At 52.9% G+C, this 16448-nt stretch overlaps 1 protein-coding gene across 3 annotated transcripts in view; it reads right to left on the bottom strand.

Annotated features, from left to right (window-relative positions):
- PEAR1 (platelet endothelial aggregation receptor 1) overlaps positions 1-13526 on the bottom strand; it is a 46939-nt gene extending 33413 nt beyond the window's left edge. Inside the window, exon 1 of one of the 3 annotated variants that reach the window (XM_080986003.1) lies at positions 13025-13526. Coding sequence is in view for 2 of the 3 variants with exons in the window: in XM_080986004.1 (XP_080842130.1) it covers positions 2212-2225 (14 nt within the window). In the remaining variant the exon portion in view is untranslated. Of the gene's footprint in view, positions 1-2211; positions 3095-13024 lie in introns of those variants that run through there. The other 2 variants (XM_080986004.1, XM_080986002.1) reach the window with 2 other exon arrangements.
- Positions 13527-16448: the final 2922 nt, after the last annotated feature.

Raw genomic sequence — 16448 nt, 5'->3', positions numbered from 1 at the left:
TGTTTTTTCAGAAGCCGTTTTTTTCCAGAAAAAATGAAAAAAAATCGTTTGGTATAGTTTGAATATTCCACACACTCCCCCCCCCCCCAATTTTTTCCTGGAAAAAAAAAAGACTTTGGGAAAAAACAGGAAAAAACTGCCCCCCTCCCAATTTTTCCATTCTCCCCCCCAGGGCTTCCAGCACCCCCACTTTGGAGCTCCCTGCCAACTGACACCAGGCAGGTGCTCTCACTGTACTCTTTCCAGCAACTGCTCAAAACATTTTTGTTAGGGCCAGCCCATCTGAACACGTAGAAGCTGCATGCGATTTACTTCCTTTTAACCACTGCTGTCTTTAATCATCTTTTGAATACTCTTAAATACCTGCTTTTAACTGTGTTTTATCTAGAGATGTCAAATTTCCAGAAATTTTGAAGCCATGAGAAAAAAAAGTTTTTTTCCTTGTTTCCTCCCAGAAAAAATGGACATTTTGGAAAAAGTGAAAAAAAGTTCAGTGTGGAGTAGTTTCACAAATTGCGCGAAAGGCGGTGTATATAAAAAAAGCAAGAAGCCATCAACATAAATAAGAAGTCCATGAGAAAAATGACAAAGAGGAAGAGGAAGAAGAAATGGAAAATGATAGCTGTAGTTCAGAAAATGAGATAGAATAAACCTTAACTTTAACTTTATTTGCTGTTGGTAAAGGTAAAGGTAAAGGTACCCCTGACCAGTTGCGGTCCAGTTGCGGACGACTCTGGGGTTGCGCGCTCATCTCACTCTATAGGCCGAGGGAGCCAGTGTTTGTCCGCAGATAGCTTCCGGGTCATGTAGCCAGCATGACTAAGCCGCTTCTGGCAAACCAGAGCAGCGCACAGAAACACCATTTACCTTCCCACCAGAGCGGTACCTATTTATCTACTTGCACTTGATGTGCTTTCGAACTGCTAGGTGGGCAGGAGCTGGGACCGAACAACAGGAGTGCACCCGGTCGTGGGGATTCGAACTGCTGACCTTCCGATCAGCAAGCCCTAGGCTCTGTGGTTTAGACCACAGCGCCACCCTTTTGCTGTTGGTGCTAAGGGGCAAATCTGATTATTATTTATGTTGATGGTTTCTTGCTTTTTTTGTTGTTGCTTTTGAGGGAAAGGAGGGTGGTTACCTGTTTTATTGCAAGCATAATACTTTTTATCTACACTGTGTTTTGTAGCAGGAACCCCCCACCCCAATCATTCAGTTTGTACAAACTTCACACACTCACACTCACACGCTACATATGCCACACTTCTGTTATAAATTCATAGAAAAATCAACCATACATCGGATTTGCACTGTTCCATTTTTATTTTACTCCATATGACAAGGACTATCAAAGGGGGGTGGCTTGGTTCTGGTCAGCCATAATCCCTTCACCATCCCAGCACATCCACAGGAGCCCTGCCCAGTTGCTATGCCAACCCTGATGGTCCTAGACAGAAGACCATCAAGATCACAAAGAACTTGCATATGGGAGTGGATTCAGCATGGACTGAAACAAAGGACAATGATCAGATCTTCCCTCTGGGGGCAGGAAACTGCCAACTCCCCTTTGTCTCCTGGAAGTGACTCATGGGCAGGGGGAAAGGAGGAACCAGCCAGGTGACAGGACACTCAGGTTACCACCACAACTCCTCCCTCAACCCCTCCTTTCTGTAATGTATGCATGATGTTTCTGGGGGTGGGCTTGACCTAGAGGATGGGAATTTCAAAAGTTTTTATAAGGTCTTGCACACCATCTTTCTGGGTCTTTCCTCTCTCTTGCAAGTGAGGGGAACACCCTGTTGCAACAGTTCAATAAAGGCCAAGCCTACAGGCTGCTGTTTTGCTCCAAGTTATCCTGGTTGGTGTCTTTATTTTGTCCAAGGGAGCCCTCGGATTTTTCCGGTAACAGTTTCACACAATTTGTAAAACTTTTCCACACCGAACCTTTTTTCAATTTTTCCCAGAAAAAAAAACCGGGGGGGGGGGAACGTTCCCCCCCCATGGCTTCAAAATTTCTGGATATTTTACATCTCTCGTCCCGCCTCCCCCCGCTCTCGGAGGATGGGGTTGCTGGCAGGGCATTTATTCTACAGCAGAATGGCTCCTCCAAACCCCATTTCTTCAGGGACACCTTTCAGGCCAGCTGCAGCCACCCACACGCAGGAAAAGTACAGCAGGCTTGGAGGGGAACTTCATGGCTCCTTCGCATCTCACCTCCTGGCAAACATTTCTCCCCACAGAGATCCCGCTCGCCGAGCCCATCCCAGGACGCAGGAAGCCCCTTCCTGGCCTTGTGCGGACGGACGCTGCCTCTGTTACGGGGCCACTCGCTCCCTATGGCAAATCAGCACAGGCTTCTGGTGCGGCAGCTGCTCATCTCTGAGCCGATTGCTCGTTTCCTGCAAAAGGCTGTTTTCCAAACCGGAATGCAAGCTGGCGCCAGGAGCCCAGGAGTCTCTGCGTGGTCTCCCTCAACCGTGCAAACACATTGAAGGACGCCCTGAGCGCAGCTTCTTCTCAGCGGCTTGTCTTTTGGTCAGCCAAGCCTTCGGCGGCAGCTCCATAGCTGGACAGGTTCTGCCATGGGGGGGAAAGCGTGTTTCTTGGGTCTACTTCACACGCCCTTTTGCCACCCTGATGACTGCAGCGCCTTTCGTTTACGGGAACAAGGAGAGGCAGCTGGCAGCAGCATCCATCGCTGCCAATGAGCTGGTCGTTAGGGGCCACTGTCACCCCCAGACCCCAGCCCCCCCCCCATGGCTCAGATGCGCTAGTTGAGGTCAGGCAGGCCCATTCTCCCTGTTGATCTTCTGGCACCTATGGAAGACCTCCCCCTCCGCCTTGCAGCGGGAATTTAAACTGAATTCTGACTTCATAGTTTTAACTGGGGGGTTTTTTGCACTGAATTACTTGCACGCTGCTTAGAGACGATTTCAGTTACGCTATCAGAACAAATTACATTTAAATAAATGAAAGGAAAGATTCCTCCACTATTAACACTACGGACATATCGTGTGTGTGTGTGTGTGTGTGTGTGTGTGAGAGAGAGAGAGAGAGAGAGAGAGAGAGAGAGAGAGACTCTGCTTTATCTCACTGTTAAACATTGACTACCTTGGTCTGTTAAACAGGAAAAAAGTGTCCTCTGTTGCAGTTAGGAGAGTCATCAGCAGGCCTCAGCTGTGAACGGGTTACTTGCACCTGCTCGCCTGCCTCCCGAAGTGGCTGCCCTAAGTGCCCCCCTTCCCTTTGGCAGCAACTCTCCTGGGTTATTTGCTGAGCAAGCTGTTGCCTGTGGGTCCCCCTCCCTCATCCCTCCTGCCCGTCCCCCTGATGCTGGAAGTGGGGTGGGGTGGCATGGAGGAGACTCTGAGGAGCACAGTGCTCTGCACAGTTAGCCCCACCCACTCCAGGATCTGAGCTGGGGAGGCGTTTTTTGGAGGGGGGAAATGTCCAGAAACTGTAAAACCAGGGAGGAAAAAGAAAGCCCCCAGGATTGAACCCAGGACCATTCACAAGCATTAAAGAGCCGCCACCCAAATGACAGCAGGGACCAGGGTGCCAACTCGAATAAAATGGGGGGGGGCAGGTAAGCCCCACCATGCATAAGTGATCACATGACACGATGCACACACACTATTTGAATTGCAATGCCTATCTACTGGGGGGGAGGGGCTGCCCCCCCTTAAATATTTTATTGGGGAAGCTGAATCCCCTTTGGCTCCTGGGAGCTGGCTCCTATGGCAGGGAGTCGATGCTCAAGATATTGCCCGAGAATTCTTGGTGGAAACAGACCGCTGGCCTGGGTCCGAAGGGGGGAGGTGAGGCTGCTGAAGGGGGGACTGCATGGCCCAGAGCCCTCAAGTGGCACAAGGGGGGACCCTTGCTGCAGGGCGGGCGCACTCCCAAAGGGGGCGGAACACACAGCTCCCCCCTTCCCCCGATGGCTCGGGGTAGGTTTGGGAGTCGCGGGTGGGTGGCGCGCCAAATGTCACCCCCTCAGCAAAGACACCTGGGGCGGACCACCCCCTTGTCCCCTTCCTCCGCCCCTGCCTCGCTGGGCAACCTATATTCCACCAGAGAATGGGGGGGGGGGGACGGGGGAGGGACGACACACTCCTTGAAACCACATCCAGGAGCGCCTGGAACCGATCAGACCAGAGGGCTCCTCCTGCTTTTGTGTAGAAGATACAAGTCCCGCCTCTGCTCGCCACCCTCCTGCGCTGGGACCACCCGTGGAGGAGGAGGAGGAGAGGGGACGACCTTGGCGGGAGGCTGCATTCCCAGCCCCCAGCCCTTGCAAAGCTCCAAAAGTCGCTTATAGAGAGCGGGAGGCAGGTGGGGGCGGATTCCCAGCGGGGGGTGGGAGTTTCTAGGCGCTCCTGGCCGGCTGTGGCTGGACCCGCCCCGAAGCTTGGCTGGAACAGGCGTTCCAGGGCTTGTCCGGGCCCTGGAGGGGCTCAGCCTGCCTGTGTGCGGCCCCCGCATTGCCTTCAGGAACAGAACGAGATTCCTGCGGCTACAGGAGCCCCAAAGGCACATAGAGAGGAGTTGGAGAGGGGTGGCCCCACCCACTCCCTAGCCCCAGAGATCCAGGAAGATTTGCCTGTTCCAGCCCTTGATTGTGAGCAGCGACTTCACTCTGCCTCCCTCGACATGGACATCGCATTCTGCCAAGGAAGACCCTGGGAGACGGAGGCAGAACGACGCAAGTCATAGCCAGAGTGACACAAGAAGTCGGCGCTTCATGAGAACGTCAGAGGAGCCATGCCCTGCTGCTGGATCAGGCCAGAGGGGCCCCATCACAGTACAGCCCCCTGTTCTCCAAGGGGCCAGCTAAATACTCCAAAGGGGAAGCCCACGAGAGCGGGGCCTAAGCAAGAGCAGCAACGCTCCCCACTTGGGATTCCCAGAAACTGGTATTCAGATGAGCACCACCTCTGAAACTGGAGACAGCATCTAGCAGCAAGAAGACCTTAAGAAGAGCGGCTGCAGCCAATTCGACCCACCAGTCCTCACAGTGGCCAACCAGATGCCCGTCCCAGGAGCCATAAGAGATGGGACTGAGGGACCCCCAAAGCAGGCCAAAAGCGGCTCAGACTCCGCAGAGGCTGGTCTAGGTTCTGAAATAAATCCAGTGGCTGCAAGTCTTTTTTGGAAGCTCTGCAGCCGAGCTCTGCCTCGCCCTTTCAAGGCCCACATCTGGACTCCATCAGCCCCCTGTAGTGGCTTTTTAGTGTAATTAAATACCCCTCCCCATTAATGCTTGCGGTGCGCATTTTACGTTCCTTCTGCAACTGACTGGAAACAGGAAATGACCCCTGGAGCTTCCCCATCCCAGTACCAGCTGGAGGTTGCTGCGTGGGAAAGAGGGGCTGCCTAGCTCTGCCGCTCTCCCAGCCACGCCCTCCTTGTGGCTGGGAATCGCCAGGAAGAAGGTGGCCAGAAATGGGGATATCCCATCCCCGCCTGCTCTTGAGTTGCCCTGAAGGACAAAAATGTCAGGGTGCGCTGAAGCCAGGCCAGGACCTGCTCTCAGCACCATGGCTGCTGCTTCGTGGTTTGCTGGCGAAAGGTCACCTGTGGGGCCTGAATGGGGAGGCAGGAGGGTCTTGTGGAGGGTGCACCACTCTCACCCTGCAGCTCTTCCTCACCCAGTTATGGCCTTTCATTTTGGCCTGAGACAAAAAGGCTCATTTTGTACAGGGCTACAAGCAAAGGCCTGGACTGAGCAGGGACCACTGCTTGCCCAAGACCCCACTCCAGAGAGGGGAATGTTGTTTGGCATTAAGAGGGAGGTGCTGCTCTCGGGGGGGGGGGGATTCCGGAATGCGATTCCCCAAGTAGCGCCAGAAGCCTGCAAAGGGGGCTTTTGCTTCCTTGGTGGTGAGCCCGGCTCTGCCAAGCACAGTTGCCTGCTCTGCTCCAAAGGGAGCAACGCGCCTGGGAAGAGGAGGAAAGTTGAGGGGGAGAGTGGGAAGGGGAGGCCTGGAGGGCACTGAGGTGGCGCTTGGCTGGCCTGGAAGAAACAGCCTGCAGGGTGTCAGGGGAGCCTCTCAGCCAGCCCTGGTGGTGGTGGTGAGATGGGATGGAGGGGGAAGAGAGGCTGGCTTGAATTACGGCTAAATTGTCACTGCGTGGGAAGCAGGGAACCGGCCAGGAGCCCCCCCTCCCCTCTCACACAGTCAGAGCCCAGCGATGCCAGAACTTCCCGGTTTCTCTGGCCAGGGTGGATCTCCGAGCAAGAACATTCCTTGAAGGCCCGCGGGGACATCCTTAATGCTAGTGGATCAGCTGGCCTGCTGCCCCAGTTGAGAGACCCAGCAAATCTAATGCAGCTGCTTAACTCCTACGCTATATAGCCCAGCCCCAAAGCATCCTGGAAGGTGTGTTTCTAAACATGCACCCATGCAGGCTAGATTTAGAGAGGACCACAGAACTGTAGAGTTGGAAGGGACCCCCAGGGTTATCTAGTCCAACCCCCTGCATCCCAGAGTTGAACATTCTCCCTAAGATGGGACAGAGGCAGATCCCAAGAGGCCTGTGGGGAAGCCTTGTTCCCTCAGGTAAGCCCAGCGGCCAGAGGCTCCCAGGAGTCCACAGGCCCCTGCCAACTGCAGGCAGCCAGCAGACTGGCCTGGGCAGCTCAGAGGCAGTGAACTCCTGCCAGCACCCGCCCTTCCATGCCACTGTGTGCCGGCAGCGGGAAGAAGCACAGGCGCTGGTGCCAGGCTCCTCAGAGTGTGTGTGCCAGCCGTGGCGCTGCATATTCCTGGAAAGGACCGCTCTGTCTTCCTGAACTGATGCTGCAGAGGAAGACCCTCCCTCCCTTCACCCCCACTTGCCGCCTTTGTGTCGCTCATCTTAATGCTGAAGAGATGAGCTCCAAACCACAGGAATGGCGCTGCCAGCCTGAGGGAGGGCACCAGGCAGCCAGATGAAATTTAACAGGCAAAAAATCTGAACCAAAAAACTGAAGCACAGCCCTGTTTGCCTGAAGTCAGCAAAAGCAGAAGGTTCCAAATCCCCAATACTGTATAAGTTTTCAGCTAAGAGAACAGACACCCACCTTTCATCCTAAACAAGATGATTCTTCCCCCTGCCACTCCTAATATTACTTGGAGCCAGTGCTTTTTTCTGGGGGGACGTGGGGGACACATACCCCTAAACATTTTGTGTGTGTAAGTTTGGCTTCATTGAGGGGCAGTATTTCAATATGTGTAGGAAAATGAGGGTACCCCTAAACATTTTTTTAGACAAAAAGCAGTGCTTGGAGCCAATCCTCTTTTTAAAAAATGTGCATTAATGAAGCCCAGGACTCGCAAGCGAGAATGACAGAATGTCATCTCATTTAGTTTAAGGACAGCTGTTTACAGACCTTCCAAGGGTCCCTATTTTCCAGGGAAAGTCCTGGATTTACAGAAGCTGTCCTCGTTTCTGATTTGATCCCAAAAGTCCTGCTTTTCCTTAGGGCGTCCCTATTTTAATCAAAAAAATGTTGGAGGGCATGATAGGATGTCCCTCTTTTCATCTGAGAAATATTGGAGTGTGTGGAGTTAAGTAACTATAGATAAGTAACTATGCAACCTTTAGAAGACATCTGAAGGCAGCCCTGTATAGGGAATATTTTTTAAAAAATGTTTAATCTTTTGTTATGTTCTTATATATGTTGGAAGGCACCTGCAGTGGCTGGGGCAACCTAGTCAGATGGGCAGGGTATAAATAGTAAAATAGCAACAACAACAATTACTACTACTACTACTGAATAAAGGTAAAGGGACCCCTGACCGTTAGGACGTCCCTATTTTCACTGGAGAAATGTTGGAGGGTATGTGTTTAGTGTAATCGCAGAGAAGAGGGCTGCTGGTGGCCACAGGTTTAAAACAACAGGAAGTAAATTTGGATATCAAAGAACTCTAAGAGCAGCTGAGCAATGAAGTCAGTTGGGCAGAAAAAGCTGGACTCTCCCCTCCTGCAAAAACTTGGATGGGTCCCTGGGACAGGGCTGCAGCAGAACTTGGCTTGCTGAAGAGTCACGGTCAAGCATACAGTGTCAGAGCAGAAGAAATGTGTGAACGGCCTCACTCTGAAGGCCTGTCCCAAGCGGCTGGGCAGGGCACGCTCTTCCTGCTCCCCTCCCCACCCACTCCTTGCCCAGGCTCAAGCCAGCCAAGCGCTTCTGGCTGGAAGTGCCCAAAAAACAGGGAAGGGCAGAATGGCCGTCCTTGGACCCTGGCAGCCAGTGAGAGAGAACTGCAGGAGGTGAAGCAAAGGACCAGCAAGAGGCAAGTCCTCATGGCAGAAGGACGCCTTCCCATCAGATGTCAAGGAAATAAACAACTATCTGACTTTTGGAAGACACCTGAAGGCAATCCTGTATCTGGAATTTTTTTATGTCTAATGTTTTACCATTTTTAATGTGCTGTACGCCACCCAGAGTGTCTGGGGAAACCCAGCCAGATGGTGGGGTATAAATAATAAAATTATTATTATTATTATTAATGGGGAAAGGAGAGAGAAAAGTGATGATGGTATGTGGCTCTTGCCCACAATGAGTCTCCAGGGCCTCTGGCAAAGAGGGGTGCCCAGAGCCCATCTAACTGCCACTGCTGGAGGCTGAGAATGTGCCCCCCAAGTTCTGGGCCCCCTTATCTCTTCCCCATCACTCATGGGGGAAGCTCATCAAGAGTCCCACCTACCGCTGACTACTCTGACTCTCGCTTTGCCACACTTGCGTCAAGGCCACACTTCCTTGTCACTATGACTTCATCACAGGAAGCACAGAGTTTGGGACAGAGCACCACTGCCAGAGGGTGGCCAGGAAATGCCTGCAAGGGAACACATTTCCAGGAACGCTGCATATCTGAGCACACAGACAGAGACAGATCTCACACAGGCTGGCTCTCTAGGAAAGGAGGCTTGAGCAGCCGGGCAGTTGGGGGGGGGGCATAGCTGTCAACTTTCAGATTTGAAAATAAGGGATCAGCAGCCTCACCTGTCCCAGGGACAGTCTACGGGATATCTAACAATCCGGGATAGCAGCGGGAAACGGCGCTGAAATAAGGGAATTTCCCGTCAAAAAAAGAGAAGGTTGACAGCTATGGGGGGCCCCTTCAATTTCATACAATGCAAACCTGCATAATCAGCTGCTCTCTCCCTCCTGTCCATTACCATCCCATGGAAGATAAACCCCTGTTCAAAATAAGTCGTGCAGTATTGAGTCACAAGGATGCATCTGACTCCACTGGAAGCTTTCCACCTGGGGGTCCCCATTCCCTTCTACATGTCTCTGATTCAGCATTCAAAGAAGGATGTTCCATGGCCCGAAAGCTGAGGGGAGGGGGAGACAGCTGCCTTTGAGGACCCTGTCTTTGGGAGGCACTGCTGAAAGCGAAAGACCCATTTCCAAGCAGCGATGCAAAGGCAGGACTGACCCTTAAGCCACTTCACCCTCGGGGCTGGTGCCACTTCATAAGCCCTTCTTGCCAGCCAGCCACAAAACAAGTCCAACTCCATTGCATGGCTGGGGATGCCTGCACAGCCCTCTCCCAAGCCCCATGGTGGCCTGTGCCTTTGGGAGGTGCCAAGAGGGAAAGGAATGGGCAGGACCAGGCCCCCTTGAAGTTACCCCCTCCAACCAAAAGGCTTCTGGCAGCAGCTCAGGCTCTGGTGAGCTTCCACAGGGAGACCCTTTCAGGATCAGGGCCCAGGGTTACCTTGTCATTGTGGGAAGGGAAAGAGAGAAAGAGAGGAGAATTGCAGGCAAAGACTTCTTGCCTGTCCCCTGAAGTGCCTTCCATTTTTATGAGGAAGGCTGGAAGGGGAATCTGCGAGTTTGCTCTAAAGGCTGCGGTGGAGGGGACACAGCTGCCAGCCTCAGTTTTGGTCCCATCACTGAGAACGCCCCTCTCCATGCACCCCTCCTTTGGCCTTCAGCAGCAGGATAAGGCCCAGAGGGACCTCATGGCATCAAGCATCTCTTCTTTATTAGCCAAAAGCCCCAAGAGAAGGGAATGAGCAAAAGTCCTGGGATCTGGGAACCGACAAAGTACAAAGCACCACTCGCCACGCCCCACACATGCAGCTCATCCAAAGCCCTTCGCAGGGCATCTTCTGGGGGCCAAGAGGCGGGAAGGGCAGATATCAGCTAGACATGTGGAGACAATGCCTGAGGGCAAGAGCCAATCCAGCTGTGGGGCCTCTGCCACCCCAGGAGGTCAAGGCCTCCCTTCGCTGGAGGTGTTTGGAGCAGGGCCTGGACACAGGCATCAGTCTGGGCTGCTGGGTTACTACATTTCTGCCCTGACTCCTCTGACTTTGGTGATTCCAAGTGTCTTACACAGGATTCACCTGCTGCTCCCCCTACACACCCTCCCTCCCTCCCTCCCTCCCTTCCTCATCTCCTACCCCTTCCATCACCCGCCCAGAGATAGGAAGCTGCTGTTTACTTGGAAAACACACATGACCCTCAGCTCCATTTTCCTGTTTATAGGAAATGAGCAAGTGGATGGTGAGCAACGGAGTGTCAACAGCAGAGGAGAGATCACACGAAAGGCAGCAGCAGCACGGCTCAACAAGAGGACAACTGGCTGGCAGGAGATGCCTCTGGCCAGAATGCCCAAGACCAGGGCGGGGGCAGAATCATAGGATCTTAGTGTTGGAAGGGGCCTCAAGGGACATCTAGTCCAACCCCCCACAATGCAGGAATTTCAGCTGGAGCATCCAGGACAGATGGCCCTTCGCTTAAAAACCTCCAAGGAAGGAGAGTCCTCCAACTCTCGGGGGAGTCTGTTCTACAGCTGTCAAACAGCTCTTAGTGTCAGAAAGTTCTTCCTGATGTTAAGTCGGAATCTCCTTTCTTGCAACTTAAAGCCATTGGTTCAAGTCCTCCCCTCCAGAGCAAGAGAAAACAAGTATGATCCCTCCTCCGTGTGGCAGCTGTGGTTGAAGATGGCTATTACACCTCCTCTCAGTCTCCTCTTTTCCAGGCTAAGCATACCCAGCTCCTTCAACCGTTCCTCATCAGGCTTGGTTTCAGGACCCTTGATCCTCTTGGTCTCCCTCCTCTGCACACCTTCCACCTTGTCGACATCCTTCTTAAATTGTGATGCCCAGAACTGAACACAGTATTCCAAGTGTGGTCTGACCAAGGCAGAATAAAGCGGGACTGTTATTTCCCTTGATCTGGACACTATACTTTTGTTGACGCAGCCTAGAATAGCGTTAGCTTTTTTTGAATTCTGGTAATTTTGAAATCTGTTTCTGTCTTCTACGGCATTAGCTACCCCTCCCAGCTTGGTGTCATCTGCAAATTTGATGAGCTTCCCCTCAATTCCTTAATCCAAGTCATTTATAAAGACATTGAACAACAACGGGCCAAGGGCAGAACCCTGCGGCACCCCACTTGTCACTTTTTCCCAGGATGATGAGGAACCGTTAATGAGCACTCTTTGAGTTTGGTCAGTCAACCAGCTACAAATCCACCTGAGAGGAGCAGGCCAGATGAGTTTTAAGGCAGTGCATGCTGTTCTCCTGCACAGGGCAAGAGAAGGGGAAGCAGCAGCAGCAGCAGCAGCAGCAGCAGCAGCAGCAGGAAAGGCCCTGGGGTCCCAGCAGCACCTCAGAGGCAGTGAGGTGTGGGCATGGGGGAGGGGCAACAGAGAGGGAGGGGGAGGAGCAACAAGGGAGGAGGGGGAAGGTCAGAGGCAGAGAGGACACCCCTTCTATCCACCAGGCCAAAGACTCAGAAAAGTGGCATCTCTCTTGAAAAAGAACTTTCTGGCACACAGTGGCTGGTGACGCAGCTTATGCCCCCACCCCACCTTCCTGCCCCATCCTGTCAGGGAAAGTGGGGGACTCCTCCACCCGCCCACAAATGCCCACAGTGATGCATTTTGTGCCCACAGTGATGCACTTCCTTTGCTGGCCTGGCAGATAGGAGGAGGAAGAGGAGATAGACTCTTGGAAGGCTCCACAACCCCCAGAGGCCCCCACATGCCCAAGCGCCTGACAACAGAAGGAGCAGGGACAAGACACAGGACAGAAGCTACAGGGAGGACAATCCCCCCATCGCTGGAGCTGAGACCTTCCTCTCCTAGTTGTCTTGCTCTCTCCATGCTCATTGCTGGGCCATCTCCAGTTGCTTCTCTGGGGGGTCTCCTCAGCATGCTCAAGTGGGTGGTTTCAAAAGCAAGCCCCTCCACCTGCTGCTGCCCCTGGAGAGAGTTTCCTGGTCAAGCTCACTTAGTGGGCTGAAGCCACCAGCTCCTGCAAGAGGAACCAGCCAGTCCCTGCCTCGATTTAGGAAGAAGACAGCACATACTTGGGAAATGCTAGACAGCCACAGGCAAGCAAGACCCCGAAGCAAAGCCCCCGCCCTTGTCTTGCCCACCCACCACTTGGCCCGTCCTTGTTGGGGCTGCTACCCACGCAGTCGTTTAAAACATGAGATACGGGGGAGGCAATACTGCAAGGGCTTCTGGAGCACGTTTAGACAGCCACCCCTAAAAAAGGATGGACACAGCACACAAAGCAAATTCCGCCAGTTCCCCCCATCCAGAGGAGCACAACCCCCTCTCACCCATCTTGGATTGATAAGCCTAAGCAACTATGAAAGCAGGAACCATTAGCAGAAACTCTTAGATTAGTATCCTGGAGAGAGTGCCTGTCAGTTGTGCCTGGTGGCCATTCCACTCTCTCTCTCCCACCCAGGACTGCCAGAGCCTAGAGGGCTCCTGTTGCCCCTCTGCATGTTGCCACCAGGCACAGCTTTCTCCACCACAGAAGACCCTGGGCCTGTTGCCTCTTCCTGAGAGGGGAAACTGTCACCATTGTTGGCCTCCTAGGGTAGCCAAGGCCAGCCTCTGGTGCTCGCAAGGCCACTCTGGCCAAGCTGCAAGGCCTTCCCAACCAACCCAAAGCTCCTTCTTCCAGTGCCCTGGCCTGGCAGCGTGTGGCCTTGGCTGGCCCGGGAGAGAAGCGGTCAGGACCCCTGGTTACCTGCAAAGTGCCCGGCCCACCTGGGACTTACCTGGTTCTTGCCAAGGGTCTGCCAGAGAATCCGCCTCCTCCGTGCTACCTCTTCTACAAGAACCTATCGATGCAAGGAGGGCAAAGGAAACCAGAGAGACTCTGAGCTGCCACTCTGTTCCTAGCCAGAATAGGACAGGCGAGACCTCCAGCTGCCTCTTTCTCCCCAGCCTGATCTGTTTGGCTCTGGGGCTTCAGTGGGAGTGAGAGAAGATGAAGTGTGAGATGGGAGGGTGGGAGGGAGGGAGGGAGGAAAGGCAGGAAGGGGCTGGGATCTGCTGTCGGCTCTCAGGAAGTTTTGACAAGGAAACTCAGCAGAGCACTTGGAGAGGAATAATAAAAACACGCTTTTTTTCTTGGCAAGAGAAAAAGATTGTTTGGAACACACAAAATATGCACTGAGAAAACAGCTCCCGGCCAGCCCCTCCTCAGCACTGTCTGAACCACCATCTGAGGTGGCCCCAAAGCTAGCATGACGGCGATGGGGGTCAGTGGGGGTCGGGGAGGCGGAGCAGAAGAGCAAAACCAAGCTGGGAAAAGAGGACTCTGCTTCAGTTTTGCTCTGACCTTCTTAGCAGAGGGACCTCAGATATGAAAGCTAGGAGCTAAATGACACCTTAAACCTAGGTTATGGGTGCAACAACAGAATGTCTAGGCGCACTTTTTTTTATAACAAGAATTCAAAGCTGAAAATGAATGAACTGCAGCTAAAGTCTTATGTTCCTTTTTCACATGGTCTAGTCCTTTCCCTGCCCACTCCCCTAATATTCTTAAGAGGGTCTCTTCTCCAGTCTTCAGAGAGTGGCTGGAAGCAGGGAGGCAGAAAAAGGTCCTCCTTTCCTTCCACTCTGCAGTTTTAATCTGAAATCTTAGGTGCAGTACTGCGCCCAGAGCTCAGAAACTGCTTGCGCTAATGAAATTCCCTGTCGCAAAGCGCACCTAGAACAATGGGAGTTTTGAACGCTGGCCCCGGACTGAGGGGTGCTTCTTGGATTATACTGGTCTGTTGATTTTTTGAAAAGCGTTCTTAAAACATCAGCACCAAATAGAATCTCTGGAAGAAACTGAAATCATTGGGAGATGAGGGAGGAGCAAAGGGGACCAGGGAGGCTGGTGGGGCTCAAGACCAGAGTGGAGGGGGAGTAGGAGCCAGAGATCAGGGGGGCAGGGAGGGTCTTGGCCAGAGCCATCACAGGTTGCCTGGGGAAAGTGGCAGGCTCTGAGCAGCCTCAGTTTTCCCCACCTGTGAAATTGGACCAGCTGGGCAACTGGCTGTCGTGTCCGCCCTCCCTGCAAACAAAAAGACAGCCCTAAGAGAGAATATTATGAAAACGATATACAGGTGGTACATAACCCCAGTCAAGCTTGCAAAAATCTACCATTTGCCCGATAATAAATGTTGGAAATGTAAAGAAACTGAAGGTACATTCTTTCACCTTTGGTGGACGTGCCCAAGGATTAAGGCTTTCTGGGAGATGATTTTTAATGAAATAAAAAAGGTATTTCTGAAGAAACCAGAGGCCTTTCTTCTGGGCATTGTCAGCCAATTGGTGCCAAAGAAGGACAGAACCTTTTTTATGTATGCTACAACAGCAGCAAGAATACTCATTGCAAAGTATTGGAAGACACAAGATCTACCCACTCTGGAAGAATGGCAGATGAAGGTTTTGACTACATGGATTGACTACATGGAATTGGCAGAAATGACTGGCAGAATCCGAGACCAGGGAGAAGAGTCGGTGAAAGAAGACTGGAAGAAATTTAAAGACTATTTACAGAAATATTGTAAAATTAAGAAATCTTAGTAGGATGTTGGATAGAAACTAAGTGGTTTCCAGCTGTAATGCTTTAAGAGATACGAAAAAAAGGTTTACAAATGGGTAAAAGCTTAATGGTAAGGATTTGCTGAACTAACAAACTGAACTGGAATACAAAAAAGGGACGTACGAGGAGGTCCGGGGAAATAAGTGTAAGGAAGATATGCTATGGAAAATTAACGTGTTTTTAACTGTTTTTATTTTGTATGTGTCAGAGTTGCTTCCAGATCCTAGCTCACAGAGGATCACGCTAGCCAGCGATCATTAAATAAAAGTCTTTATTGAGTTACAGTTTCCATTCTCAAGCTGCTGCGTGCAACCCTACGTCTAATGGTTAGATCGGCGAAGCTCCATCTGAGTCTCCGCCCCTTGTACACCAACTTAATATCCTAGCCTTGCTCCACCTTTTCCGCCTGACTGTTCTTCTCTGGGTCCCTCTGCCCCCCGGGGTCTCTTCCTTCCGGGATTCCTCTGACGCTGACGCTGACCCCCCTGACTCTTCTCCCTCCTTTCGGCGGGCTTTAGGACCTGGCTCCCTTTCCGGGCTGCCTACTGCGCCACCTTCCTGTGCATTTGAACTTGTCGCGCGCGCCCAACCTTCCACCTTCCGTCTGACCGTTTCTTCGCTCCCCGATGGAGGTGTGGCCACTCCTGACTCGTGCCCTCCCCCCTGTTGTGAGCTGCCAGCGCTTGATCCCTGGCGCCCTTCCTCTTCCCTGCTCTCTGGCGGTGACGCTGGTCCCGATTTCCAACTGCTCCCCTCTGAGTCCCCTCTGGCTCTATCTTCCTGGGGTGTCCCCCTAGGCTCCCCCCTTGCCCTGGCCACTGGTGCTCCTTTCTGTGAATCTTCTGATTCACTGGAAAGACTCGGAGATCTCGGGTCGTCGTCATCACTCATCTTTTCTTCTGCCTCCTCCCCCTCGCTCTCTGTTTCCTCCCTTGCCCTTGCCTCTGCTCCTGAACCCCTGACATCCATCCCCCCCTCGAAGCCCCCTCTTCCCCCCTCCCCTCCTTCCGGTGCGGGATCTGGGTGCTGCTGTGTCAGGGGGACGAATGTCGGATACAGTTCGCTTCCCGTGGCGGGCCGCCATCCGAAGTCTTCCGGTTCTTCCTCCCTGCTCTCGTTGACGACGGTCACCTCCGCTTCCATCTCTGTGCCGCCGTGCTCGAAACCCGGGTCGTCCCCGAAAACGTCCATGTCCGTCTCTCCCTCGTTGCCTTCTGGAGACGTTGCTCGTCCTGGACCCTCCAGCCACCTTCTGCGGAACTGCTCCTCTGGTCGATCATCCCACCAATACGAGGGTTCTGAAGCAGATCCCGAGGGTGACCCCTCCGGGGAACGGGCGTCTCGTGTCGGTTCCTCGTCCGAGTCGAACCCCCGGAACGTGCTGGCTGAAAGCGTGGGCGTGAAAAGCCAGTCGTCGAAAAAGTCTGCTGGCATTGGCCTGTGTGGGAAGAGGGCATGAAACTCTTCTTTGAGCAGAGGTTCGTCTAAAGCGTAGCCCGGCACCCAGCTGTTGGCACTGGCCGGGGTGCCCTCCTTGGCGAGAAGGTATTCTACCCCCTCTTCCCCCCATCTGGAGTCCAAAATCTCCGTGACTTCGTTGA

The sequence above is a fragment of the Podarcis pityusensis genome (assembly GCF_964106645.2).
Source record: "Podarcis pityusensis genome assembly, chromosome: 16".
In the NCBI taxonomy this organism is placed as follows: Eukaryota; Metazoa; Chordata; class Lepidosauria; order Squamata; family Lacertidae; genus Podarcis; species Podarcis pityusensis.
The sequence above is the reverse complement of the archived record's forward strand: the minus strand, read 5'-3'. Positions and strand labels throughout refer to the sequence as shown.